Below are 14,108 nucleotides of genomic sequence, written 5' to 3'. Positions count from 1 at the left end.
ACTAAGGAGGAGCAGATAGTGGACTTCAGGAAGCTGCAGGGCGAAGGACACACCCCCATCCACATCAGCAGGACGGAAGTGGAGAGAGTCAGCAGCTTCAGGTTCCTTGGGTGTACATCTGCAAGCACCTAACCTAGTCACCCCACACTGGCACCGTTGTCAAGGCGGCGAGAGGATTCCTCTTCCTCCGTAGGCTGAGGGAGTTTGGCATGGACTCCAGGACACCCTGAAGTTTCCACTGACGCAACATGGAGAGTATCCTGGCTGGCTGCACCAACCTCGAGCGCAAGGCCCTACAGAGGGTGGTGGAAACAGCGCAGCACATCACCAGGGCTGAGCAACCAGCTATGCCAGACCTTTACACCCACAGGTGCAGGAAGAAAGCACTAGAAGGCTAACCCCAACCATGAATAGTTGGGGACCGCAGCCACCCCAGCCACAAACGGTTCACTCTGCTACCGTCTGACAAAGAGGAACGGAGCGTCCAGGCCTGAAACAACAGGCTTAAGGCTTATGCATGCATGTGCACACACACACACACACACACACACACACACACACACACACACACACACACACACACACACACACACATGCGTCACTCTCTGACCCTCTGTCTCTCTCCCACAAAATGCCCACGCTTCACTTTATTCTGCACTGTTCACTTCCCGCCACACCACTCCTGCACTGTGTACAGACACATTTAACACACTTATTACAACTACACAACTCTCCGGGCCTTAACACCTGCCTCTGAAACTGGCTGCTGGACTTCCTCACAGGGAGACCACAGTGGGTGCAAATTGGCAAGATCACCTCCACGACCATCATGCCGAGCACCGGCGCTCCACAGGGCTGTGTGCTCAGTCCAGCCTTGTTCCCCCTGCTGACTCACCACTGCACATCATCATCCACCTCCAACCTCATTATTCAATTTGCTGATGATACTACAGCAGTAGGTCTCGTCAGCAACAACGATGAATTATCATACAGAGCAGAGGTGGATCAACTGGCGGCAAGGTGCAAAAACAACAACCTCTCCCTAAATATAGGAAAAACCAAGGAGGTCCTTATTGACTTTGGGACGACCAACACCCATCATACCCCTCTGACCATCGATGGTATGGACGTGGAGAGAGTCAGCAGTGTTACGTTCCTGGGAGTTCAGATCACAGAGGACCTCTCCTGGTCCTCACATGTCACTGCACTCTCCAAGAAGGCCCAGCAGCATCTGCACTTCCTGCGGTGCCTGAAGAAGGTGAGTCTCCCCCCTCCCATCCTCACCACATTCTACAGAGGCACCCTAGAGAGCATCCTGACCAGCCGTCTCACTGTCTGGCATGGCAACTGCAAGGCCTCCGACCACAAGTCCCTACAGCGGGTAGTGAAGGCAGCCGGACAGATCACAGGAACGGCTCTCCCATCCATCCATCCATCCAGGCCGTCTATGATACACGGTGCACCCGGAAGGCTCTCAGCATCGTGAAGGACCCCACTCACCCTTCCACATCCACTTCACCCTCCTACCCTCTGGCAGGAGGTACCGGAGCCTCTGTGCTGCCTCCACCAGACTATGCAACAGTTTCCTTCCTCAGGCTGTGAGGTTCCTCAACACTTAGACCTCCACAAAACGACTTTTTCACCGTCTTACTCACTGTCCACGTCAGGTGTGCTTGTGATGTTTGGGTCTGTGAAGTAATTCTTGTTTTTAATACACTTTTGTTTTTAATATTTATTTATTTTATTTCCTTCCCTTGTATGTACGAGACATGCATATAGGGCCATGACAAGGGAAAGCAGTGCATGTGTAAGGTATCTATCCTGTTACATTTCCAGGTCAACCGTTAATTTTAGATTTAATGTGTGACTTTATTGGAAACTCAAGTTTATAATTTTTATCTTGTTTCAGCTATTTTTAGTTAAGTTTTTCATCTCTCACACTGGACAGTAAATACTGTAATTTGATCATTTTATTTTTTGCTATTTTTTTAGTTTTAACATAATCTTTGATGTCATATTTTTGAGGTTGAACTGATGCCCAAGCATGTCACTGCCAGCAGTGCCGGCCACGCCATGTTGTGTGTACCTAAAACAACCACAACCTGTTCTTCTGTTTGCCTCTGATGTTGTGTTAGTTTGTGCAGAAACACTCACATCTCCTGGAGGACCAGAAGGACCATGGTCACCTTTCTCCCCCTGCAAACACACACACAAACACACACACACATTAATATTTTTAATAGAGTTAATAACATGATATGCTGATTAATTTATAACATTAATAGCAGTTAATCATATGTATCAGCATTTGCTTGGAAGATATTACAACTGAAAAACAGGATTGTTTTGTAATTGTTAACATTATACATGATTGTTATTAAATCAGCCACTGAGGATGCACAAGCCAGTGCATTCTTAGTGCCGGTCCCAAGCCTGGATAAATGAGGAGGGTTGCGTCAGGAAGGGCATCCGGTATAAAATCTTTGCCAGATCAAATATGCGGATCATAAATCAGATTTCCATACCAGATCGGTCAAGGCCCGGGTTACCAACGATCGCCATCGGTACTGTTAACCAGCAGGGTGTCAGTGGAAACTATGCTACTGTTGGGCGAAGGAGAAGGAGAGGGGGAAGGCATGTCCAGAGGCAGCTAGAGAGGAGGAAGGGTAGGAGTGTGGAGGTGAGAGTTGGAACTTTGAATGTTGGCACTATGACTGGTAAAGGGAGAGAGCTGGCTGACGTGATGGAGAGAAGAAAGGTAGGCATACTGTGTGGGCAAGAGACCAGGTGGAAGGGGAGTAAGGTCAGGAGTATCGGAGGTGGGTTCAAACTCTTCTACCATGGTGCGAATGGGGGGAGTAATGGGGTAGGGGTAATTCTGAAGGAAGAGTATGTCAAGAGCATGCTGGAGGTGAAGAGAGTGTCAGACAGAGTGATGAGTATGAAGGTGGAAATCGAAGGTGTATTGCTGAATGTTATCAGCACATATGCCCCGCAAGTTGGGTGTGAGATGGAAGAGAAAGAAGAATTCTGGAGTGAGTTGGACGACATGGTGGAGAGGGTACCCAAGGAGGAGAGAGTGGTGATTGGAGCGGACTTCAATGGACATGTTGGTGAAGGGAACAGAGGTGATGAGGAGGTGATGGGTAGGTATGGTGTCAAGGAGAGAAATGTGGAAGGACAGATGGTGGTGGATTTTGTGAAAAGGATGGAAATGGCTGTGGTGAATACATATTTCAAGAAGAGGGAGGAACACAGGGTGATGTACAAGAGTGGAGGAAAGTGCACACAGGTGGACTATATCTTATGTAGAAGGCGCCATCTAAAAGGGATTGGAGACTGCAAGGTGGTGACAGCGGAGAACGTAGCTAGGCAGCATCGGATGGTGGTCTGTAGGATGACTTTGGAGACCAAGAAGAGGAAGTGAGTGAAGGCAGAGCCAAGGATCAAATGGTGGAAGTTGAAGAAGGAAGACTGTTGTGTGGAGTTCAGGCAGGAGTTAAGACAGGAGCTGGGTGGTAGTGAAGAGTTGCCAGAAGGCTGGACAACCACTACAGAAATAGTGAGGGACACAGCTAGGAAGGTACTTGGTGTGTCATCAGGACAGAGGAAGGAAGACAAGGAGACTTGGTGGTGGAATGAGGAAGTACAGCAAAGTATACAGAGGGAGAGGATGGCAAAGAAGAAGTGGGATAGTCAGAGAGATGAAGAAAGTAGACAGGAGTACAAGGAGATGCACCGTAAAGCAAAGAGAGAGGTGGCAAAGGCAAAGGAAAAGGTGTATGGTGAGTTGTATGACAGGTTAGACACTAAGGAAGGAGAAAAGGACTTGTACCGATTGGTTAGACAGAGGGACCAAGCTGCAAAGGATGTAAAGCAGGTTAGGGTGATCAAGGATAGAGATGGAAATGTGCTGACAAGCGAGGAGAGTGTGCTGAGAAGGTGGAAGGAGTACTTTGAGGGGCTGATGAATGAAAAAAATGAGAGAGAGAGAAGGTTGGATGATGTGGGGATAGTGAATCAGGAAGTTCAGTGGATTAGCAAGGAGGAAGTGAGGGCAGCTATGAAGAAGATGAAGAGTGGAAAGGCAGCTGGTCCAGATGACATACCTGTGGAGGCATGGAGGTGTTTAGGAGAGATGGCAGTGGGGTTTTTAACTAGATTGTTTAACACAATCTTGGAAAGTGAGAGGATGCCTGAGGAGTGGAGAAGAAGCACACTGGTACCGATTTTCAAGAACAAGGGTGATGTGCAGAACTGTAGCAACTACAGAGGTATAAAGTTGATCAACCACAGCATGAAGATTTGGGAAAGAGTAATAGAAGCTAGGTTAAGAGGAGTGAAAGAGTAATAGAAGCTAGGTTAAGAGGAGAGAAAGAGTAATAGAAGCTAGGTTAAGAGGAGAGAAAGAGTAGTGGAAGCTAGGTTAAGAGGAGAGAAAGAGTAATAGAAGCTAGGTTAAGAGGAGAGAAAGAGTAATAGAAGCTAGGTTAAGAGGAGAGAAAGAGTAATAGAAGCTAGGTTAAGAGGAGAGGTGATGATCAGCAGCAGCAGTATGGTTTCATGTCAGGAAAGAGCACCACAGATGTGATGTTTGCTTCGAGAATGTTGATGGAGAAGTATAGAGGAGGCCAGAAGGAGTTGCATTGTGTCTTTGTGGATTTAGAGAAAGCATACGACAGGGTGCCAAGAGAGGAGGTGTGGTATTGTATGAGGAAGTCAGGAGTAGCAGAGAAGTATGTAGGAGTGGTGCAGGATACGTATGAGGGAAGTGTAACAGTGGTGCGGTGTGTGGTTGGAATGACAGATGGGGTCAAGGTGGAGGTGGGATTACATCAAGGATCGGCTCTGAGCCCTTTCTTGTTTGCAATGGTGATGGACAGGTTGACAGACAAGATCAGGCAGGAGTCTCCATGGACGATGATGTTTGCGGATGACATTGTGATCTGTAGTGAGAGTAGGGTGCAGGTGGAGGAGAGCCTGGAGAGGTGGAGGTATGCACTGGAGAGAAGAGGAATGAAAGTCAGTAGGAGCAAGACGGAATACCTATGCATGAATGAGAGGGAGGACAGTGGAATGGTGAGGATGCAAGGAGTGGAGGTGAAAAAGGCGTATGAGTTTAAATACTTGGGGTCAACTGTCCAAAGTAACGGGGAGTGCAGAAGAGAGGTGAAGAAGAGAGTGCAGGTAGGGTGGAGTGGGTGGAGAAGAGTGTCAGGAGTGATGTGTGACAGAAGGGTACCAGCAAGAGTTAAAGGGAAGGTTTACAAGATGGTAGTGAGACCAGCTATGTTGTATGGTTTGGAGACAGTGGCACTGATGAAAAGACAGGAGGAGGAGCTGGAGGTGGCAGAGTTGAAGATGATAAGATTTTCACTGGGAGTGATGAAGAAGGACAGGATTAGGAATGAGTATATTAGAGGGACAGCTCAGGTTGGACGGTTTGGAGACAAAGCAAGAGAGGCAAGATTGAGATGGTTTGGACATGTGTGGAGGAGAGATGCTGGGTATACTGGGAGAAGGATGCTGAATATGGAGCTGCCAGAGAAGAGGAGAAGAGGAAGGCCAAAGAGGAGGTTTATGGATGTGGTGAGGGAGGACATGCAAGTGGCTGGTGTGACAGAGGAAGATGCAGAGGACCGGAAGAGATGGAAACGGATGATCCGCTGTGGCGCCCCCTAACGGGAGCAGCTGAAAGTAGTAGTAGTAGTAGTAGAAGTAGTATATATGTACTATATATATGTACAGCCCTATTTGATTCAACACAGCATTGTAATCCCTGCCTTGATCTGGTGGAAACCTTTTGTTTTAGTCTTCACAATTTAATAATGACAGACTTGCAGATTTCTGATCATTTCGCAGGTATCTTTAACTTCCATCTGTCGATGCCTGGTAAATCATGCTACAGATGTTCTTAAATGCTCTTAAGTTTGTTTGTCCTCCAACTTCACTGGTATTTCCTGCCAAACAGAGTAGTTTGTCAATACCCAGGGTACAATGCAGTGCTCTGAGAGTAGTACTCAGTACATTGTAAAGACTAGTATTCAGTTAGAACTGGACGTACAGCTCTACGGTACTTAACAGTACTTACCTTGGCTCCGTCGAGTCCAGGAGGCCCCAGATAGCCACGTTCTCCAGGCTCCCCCTGCAGGCCACACAGCAGAGTGTGAACAAGGCCAAACAGAAACAGAACAGCGACATGGAGAGACAGAAGGATAGACAACAAAAAGAAAACAGTGTGAATGATGGAAGCAAAGCAGGAAATGGACAGACAGACAGAGAGAAATAAAGAGTATCTAGATAGTTAAAGCTAAAAATGAAAAAGTGAAAAATAATGCAAGGATGTGAGGAATAGTCCATTCTCAGTGCAGTTATATTTGGTCAGCTAGCAAATGACCCATATGTGGTCTCAGGTCACCTGTGGACATGCAGTGAGAGCAACATGTTGACACTGACATAGTAAAGTGTCTCGAAGCATGCTCAGTCATCCAGCTGTACAAATCCCAGAGAGGTGGAGTCAGTTCGCCTGGACACAAAGTTTAGTACGAAAACGTTTCATCGCTCATCTAGGTCACTTCCTCAGTTCTCAGCTGAATGCAGGTATCCCCAACCTTATGAAAAGATACCCACTGAAACCGGTCAACTAACACCAGTGTTAGATCGCCAGTTTGAACATGGTGTGCTGTTGAACTTGGTTCTGTTCTGTCTTGTCATTTTAATTATTTTATCAACCAGTGTAAAGTACTTGCATACTTTAAATCTGCAGTAATAGTTCCTGTGCCCAAGAAGCCAATTGTTAGCTGTTTAAATGACTACAGGTCTGTTGCCTTAACATCTGTATCACTTATATCAGTTATAACATCTATATCAGTTATAATATAATTAAGACGCTAAACTGCAACCGCAGGCTGTAAGGTGGCACCTTACCTCAGCAAGGGCCCTTTGGCTAAGGACGACGTCCCTACTGATAGATCTGGTCCTCCTGCACGCCTGTATGGTACTTCCCACGGTGCCCAGTCCAGCCAACACATTGGGATAGGAGAAGGGAGCTCTGATTTCAAAGCCACCTGCTGCCTTGTGGGTTGATGCCTCTTTCGGCAAAGGCTAGGAGAAGGTAACTCTGAATTCAAATCCCCGGGCACAGTCTACCCAGCTGTCAGTACCCAGAAAGGGTAAACCATGGCGGCTCCGCTCAGTCAACTCAGCAGCGGTTCCGGCAACTGGCAGCTCTGTTTGTCAACTCGGCAGCAGTTCTGGCAAAAAGCAACAAGATTCTTCTGCGGCCGTCTCAGCTACGCTGTGCCACCGAACAACAGAACATCTTGCCAAGGGACACTATAGAGCACCACATAGGGTCGTCATCTAGGGTGCAACCTCACATTTGAATAAGGAGATAGTGAATCATTATATTATCTTTGTATTAACTTGTGTTTTACTTAAAAGATACAAAATAAAATTACGCAAAACCATTGCGCTTAGTTTCCTCACAACCCACGAAAGGCTCAAGTTCAAAGTTGATGACGCCACACGGGCTAGCGCCGATGCATCACAGGGCCCCTGGGGCGTTCTGTCTGTACACACCAACACGTGATTGGCTGATGACAAGGTCACTCAGAGCTGTAATCAGTTTGCAGTTTCAGGCTTCAAGGAAAGGCCAGCAACACCACTGCTGCTGGTCCAAGAAGCTGTGATGCGTTTATATGACATAGGAATCCCTGCTCAGCCCCATGAGAAAACAAATCATTCAGTTCAGACACATCCAGCCACACTTCAGTTTAGCTAGGAAAAACACATTATGATCTCATTCTGACAGGGCCAGCAGGCAAGGAACTGATGGCGCTGACACCTCACCACTGGCATTTGTCAAAGCCTGGAAGACACCCGAACAGTGGACCGACCAGCCAAGTGACCAGAGGACTAGGACAACTGCTGCCTAAGCAAAAAACAGTGGTGAGCCGTATGTGGCGGGCATGGCGGAAAAGCTGAGGCGTGTACTATCCAAACACAGAGTCTCGGTTGCTTTCAAATCCCAAAACATGCCATGCCAGAAACTGGTCCGACCCAAGGATCAGGTTCCCTGGCACAAACGGAGCAATTCAGTGTATGTGGTTACGTGCTGCGAGGATTGCCTTGACATATACTTCGGGGAAACCAAACAAACCTCAGTGAAGCGGATGTGTTGGATCGCTGGGTTCGGCCCTTACGCAGCTGTACTGTTTTAAGGTTGGGGAGACCTGCAGTCAGTTGAGACCGACAAGGTCACTTAGACGGAACGTTTTCCCCCTAAACTCTGTGCTCAGACCAACTGACCCAGCCTTTCTTGACTACGGTTGTGTGGTCTGAAAACCTGACAAGAACTGACTCAGGAAGAGGTTTGGAAGGCCATCAGGAGTGGCCAACTGGCCAGTCTGATCATGTATGCACCAAACTAAATAAATAAACTCATCACAAGTCATGCTTCCCATCCACTGTAACCACAATACTACTGTCCTCTGGGAGACACGTTACACAGCCACAGGCCACCAAGAAGAGCTCCAGCATACCATGTAAAACTGCAATACTGGACTAAAAAGAATGTTTGTACTTTTTGCACATTACATAAATTTACAGTTAATGGATGCCCAATGTTCATTCCTCTACCTTTGCACATTCATAATTTGCATGATTAGCTTAGTAAATATGATTAGATTGCAAGTGCAGTAATGATGAAGCCAAAGGTGGTTTTCCATCCTGTGGACCATGCATTCGATCCCAGTCGGTATGTGACATGTCTTTAATCAGAACAGACACAGCGGACCGTAACATGAGTACATTACCGGTCTGCCATACAGCCCGTGGGATCCATCCTTCCCTGGTTTACCCTGAAATACGAAGACAGTATGTACTGAGATACTCATTTGGTCTCCAGGAGGTGTAAAACAGCACCAGTAGGATTTCATTCCCTGCTAACACTCCTACCGGAGCTCCAGGGTCACCGCTCCCCCCTTTCACCCCCTTGTTTCCTTGTCGCCCCGCCAGTCCCTGGAGGAGAAAATAAATGCCACAAAAAAAATCTTTGGGGTTTGAAGAATTCACGCACACACACACACACACGCACGCACGCACACACACACACACACAGACACACACACACACGCACGCACACACACACACAGACACACACACACAGGTAGAGTAGATACTTACAGGTGTTCCAGGGCAGCCTTTATCTCCAACTTCACCAGGCTCTCCCTGCAACAAAACAGTTCAGCTTAACCCCGGAAGCACATTCGGTCATTTGTGATACTGAGCTATACAAATAAAACTGAATTGACTGGACATCCATTTAATTTTGATGACACAGACTCCACCCACCTCTGACGCCACCTTTTTTACTCCCTTTTTTCCCTTTACTTAAGTAATCACTTGTTTTTAGTGTGTCCATGTCTCCTGACTTCCATAAAAGAATAGGAAGGGGTGCAGATGTAGAGGAGGTGTGGGTTTGACTGAAGGTCGCAGTGTTGTAGTAGAACATCTCATCCCAACTTCTATCGAGTCTACCCAGAGAGTTTAGTGGGCGAACCCCTGTGTGTCGTCTTTCTATTCCCCTCATATTTTACTGGTCTAATGTGCTGGATGCCACATGTGTCACCTCCATGTGTCATATCCATGTGTCACATCCATGACTCGCCTATATGTGTCACATCCATGTGTCACCTCCATCTGTCCCACCCACGTGTCACCTCTATGTGTCACCTTCATGTGTCACATCCATCTTTCACCTCCATGTGGCACATAGAGACTAGCTGAGGTGACTTCAGGCAAAGAGAAGTCAAACAGATGGATTTTACCCCACAAACCGAAAGCAACAAGCAAAGACTGTAGACAGGCCATTTGAAATGCAGACAGACAGACACAGACAGACAGACAGACAGACAGACAGACAGACAGACAGACAGACAGACAGACAGACAGACAGACAGACACACAGACAGACCGACAGACAGACAGACAGAGGTGTGAATCCAGTAAGACAGAGAGAGAAAGAGAGAGGTGGATGTGAATCCAGATGGACAGACAGACAGAGAGAAAGACAGAGGTGGATGTGAATCCAGACAGACAGACAGACAGAAAGACAGGTGGATGTGAATACAGAGAGACAGACAAACAGACACACAGAGGGAGAAAGAGAGAGGTGGATGTGAATCCAGAAAGAAAGAGAGAGAGAGAGAGAGAGAGAGAGAGAGAGAGAGAGAGAGAGAGAGAGAGAGAGAGAGAGAGAGAGAGAGAGAGAGAGAGAGAGAGAGAGATTGAAAGAACGAGAGAGAGAGAGAGATACAGAGAGAGACAGAGGTGAGAACTGAACCCCAAAAACAGTACCCCGAAGCAGGTGGTTCTGAGACTCACTAACCCTTTAACAAATACTAAGACCAACAAACCTCAGGCCAGCACTGCATTCCAAACAAACATGAGGATAAATCAGCTATAAAACAAACCAACATGAGGATAAATCAGCTATAAAACAAACCAACATGAGGATAAATCAGCTATAAAACAAACCAACATGAGGATAAATCAGCTATAAAACAAACCAACATGAGGATAAATCAGCTATAAAACAAACCAACATGAGGATAAATCAGACTATAAAACATCAGCAACATGAGGATAAATCAGCTATAAAACAAACCAACATGAGGATAAATCAGCTGTAAAACAAACCAACATGAGGATAAATCAGCTATAAAACAAACCAACATGAGGATAAATCAGCTATAAAACAAACCAACATGAGGATAAATCAGCTATAAAATAAACCAACATGAGGATAAATCAGCTATAAAACAAACCAACATGAGGATAAATCAGCTATAAAACAAACCAACATGAGGATAAATCAGCTATAAAACAAACCAACATGAGGATAAATCAGCTATAAAACAAACCAACATGAGGATAAATCAGACTATAAAATAAACCAACATGAGGATAAATCAGCTATAAAACAAACCAACATGAGGATAAATCAGCTATAAAACAAACCAACATGAGGATAAATCAGCTATAAAACAAACCAACATGAGGATAAATCAGCTATAAAACAAACCAACATGAGGATAAATCAGACTATAAAACAAACCAACATGAGGATAAATCAGACTATAAAACAAACAAACATGAGGATAAATCAGCTATAAAACAAACCAACATGAGGATAAATCAGCTATAAAACAAACCAACATGAGGATAAATCAGCTATAAAACAAACCAACATGAGGATAAATCAGCTATAAAACAAACCAACATGAGGATAAATCAGACTATAAAACAAACCAACATGAGGATAAATCAGACTATAAAACAAACCAACATGAGGATAAATCAGCTATAAAACAAACCAACATGAGGATAAATCAGCTATAAAACAAACCAACATGAGGATAAATCAGCTATAAAACAAACCAACATGAGGATAAATCAGACTATAAAACAAACAAACATGAGGATAAATCAGCTATAAAACAAACCAACATGAGGATAAATCAGCTATAAAACAAACAAACATGAGGATAAATCAGCTATAAAACAAACCAACATGAGGATAAATCAGACTATAAAACAAACCAACATGAGGATAAATCAGACTATAAAACAAACCAACATGAGGATAAATCAGCTATAAAACAAACCAACATGAGGATAATCAGACTATAAAACAAACCAACATGAGGATAAATCAGCTATAAAACAAACCAACATGAGGATAAATCAGACTATAAAACAAACCAACATGAGGATAAATCAGCTATAAAACAAACCAACATGAGGATAAATCAGCTATAAAACAAACCAACATGAGGATAAATCAGACTATAAAACAAACCAACATGAGGATAAATCAGCTATAAAACAAACCAACATGAGGATAAATCAGACTATAAAACAAACCAACATGAGGATAAATCAGCTATAAAACAAACCAACATGAGGATAAATCAGCTATAAAACAAACCAACATGAGGGATAAATCAGCTATAAAACAAACCAACATGAGGATAAATCAGACTATAAAACAAACCAACATGAGGATAAATCAGCTATAAAACAAACCAACATGAGGATAAATTAGACTATAAAACAAACCAACATGAGGATAAAATCAGCTATAAAACAAACCAACATGAGGATAAATCAGCTATAAAACAAACCAACATGAGGAGAAATCAGCTATAAAACAAACCAACATGAGGATAAATCAGCTATAAAACAAACCAACATGAGGATAAATCAGCTATAAAACAAACAACATGAGGATAAATCAGCTATTAAAACAAACCAACATGAGGATAAATCAGCTATAAAACAAACCAACATGAGGATAAATCAGACTATAAAACAAACCAACATGAGGATAAATCAGACTATAAAACAAACCAACATGAGGACTAAATCAGCTATAAAACAAACCAACATGAGGATAAATCAGCTATAAAACAAACCAACATGAGGATAAATCAGACTATAAAACAAACCAACATGAGGATAAATCAGCTATAAAACAAACCAACATGAGGATAAATCAGACTATAAAACAAACCAACATGAGGATAAATCAGCTATAAAACAAACAAACATGAGGATAAAATCAGACTATAAAACAAACCAACATGAGGATCTTACATGAGGATAAATCAGACTTATAAGAAACAAACCAACATGAGGAGAAAATCAGAAATCAGCTATAAAACAAACCAACATGAGGATAAATCAGCTATAAAACAAACCAACATGAGGATAAATCAGTCTATAAAACATGACCAACATGAGGATAATCAGCTATAAAACAAACAAACATGAGGATAAATCAGCTATAAAACAAACCAACATGAGGATAAATCAGACTATAAAACAAACCAACATGAGGATAAATCAGCTATAAAACAAACAAACATGAGGATAAATCAGCTATAAACAAACCAACATGAGGATAAATCAGCTATAAAACAAACCAACATGAGGATAAATCAGCTATAAAACAAACCAACATGAGGATAAATCAGCTATAAAACAAACCAACATGAGGATAAATCAGCTATAAACAAACCAACATGAGGATAAATCAGCTATAAAACAAACCAACATGAGGATAAATCAGCTATAAAACAAACCAACATGAGGATAAATCAGCTATAAAACAAACCAACATGAGGATAAATTAGACTATAAAACAAACAAACATGAGGATAAATCAGACTATAAAACAAACCAACATGAGGATAAATCAGCTATAAAACAAACCAACATGAGGATAAATCAGCTATAAAACAAACCAACATGAGATAAATCAGCTATAAAACAAACCAACATGAGGATAAATCAGACTATAAAACAAACAAACATGAGGATAAATCAGCTATAAAACAAACCAACATGAGGATAAATCAGCTATAAAACAAACAAACATGAGGATAAATCAGCTATAAAACAAACCAACATGAGGATAATCAGACTATAAAACAAACCAACATGAGGATAAATTCAGCTATAAAACAAACCAACATGAGGATAAATCAGCTATAAAACAAACCAACATGAGGATAAATCAGCTATAAACAAACCAACATGAGGATAAATCAGACTATAAAACAAACCAACATGAGGATAAATCAAGACTATAAAACAAACCAACATGAGGATAAATCAGCTATAAAACAAACCAACATGAGGATAAATCAGCTATAAAACAAACCAACATGAGGATAAATCAGCTATAAAACAAACCAACATGAGGATAAATCAGCTATAAACAAACCAACATGAGGATAAATCAGCTATAAAACAAACCAACATGAGGATAATCAGCTATATAACAAACAAACATGAGGATAAATCAGCTATAAAACAAACCAACATGAGGATAGCAGACTATAAAACAACATGAGGATAATCAGTATATAAACAAACCAACATGAGGATAAATCAGCTATAAAACAAACCAACATGAGGATAAATCAGCTGTAAAACAAACCAACATAAATCAGCTATAAAACAAACCAACATGAGGATAAATCAGCTATAAAACAAACCAACATGAGGATAAATCAGACTATAAAACAAACCAACATGAG

At 43.0% G+C, this 14,108-nt stretch overlaps 1 protein-coding gene across 1 annotated transcript in view; it reads right to left on the bottom strand.

Annotated features, from left to right (window-relative positions):
- Positions 1-14,108, bottom strand: part of LOC130115333 (collagen alpha-1(IV) chain-like) — a 204,537-nt gene that overhangs the window by 143,908 nt on the left and 46,521 nt on the right. The window contains exons 10-13 of the mRNA XM_056282942.1: positions 9,187-9,231; positions 8,861-9,021; positions 6,092-6,145; positions 149-293 (exon numbers count right to left, since the gene is read on the bottom strand). Coding sequence (XP_056138917.1) covers positions 149-293; positions 6,092-6,145; positions 8,861-9,021; positions 9,187-9,231 — 405 coding nt within the window. The remainder of the gene's footprint in view (positions 1-148; positions 294-6,091; positions 6,146-8,860; positions 9,022-9,186; positions 9,232-14,108) is intronic.

This window comes from Lampris incognitus, chromosome 7 (assembly GCF_029633865.1).
Source record: "Lampris incognitus isolate fLamInc1 chromosome 7, fLamInc1.hap2, whole genome shotgun sequence".
Lineage (NCBI taxonomy): Eukaryota > Metazoa > Chordata > Actinopteri > Lampriformes > Lampridae > Lampris > Lampris incognitus.
Note: the sequence above shows the minus strand (reverse complement) of the source record. Positions and strands in the feature narration are given on the sequence as shown.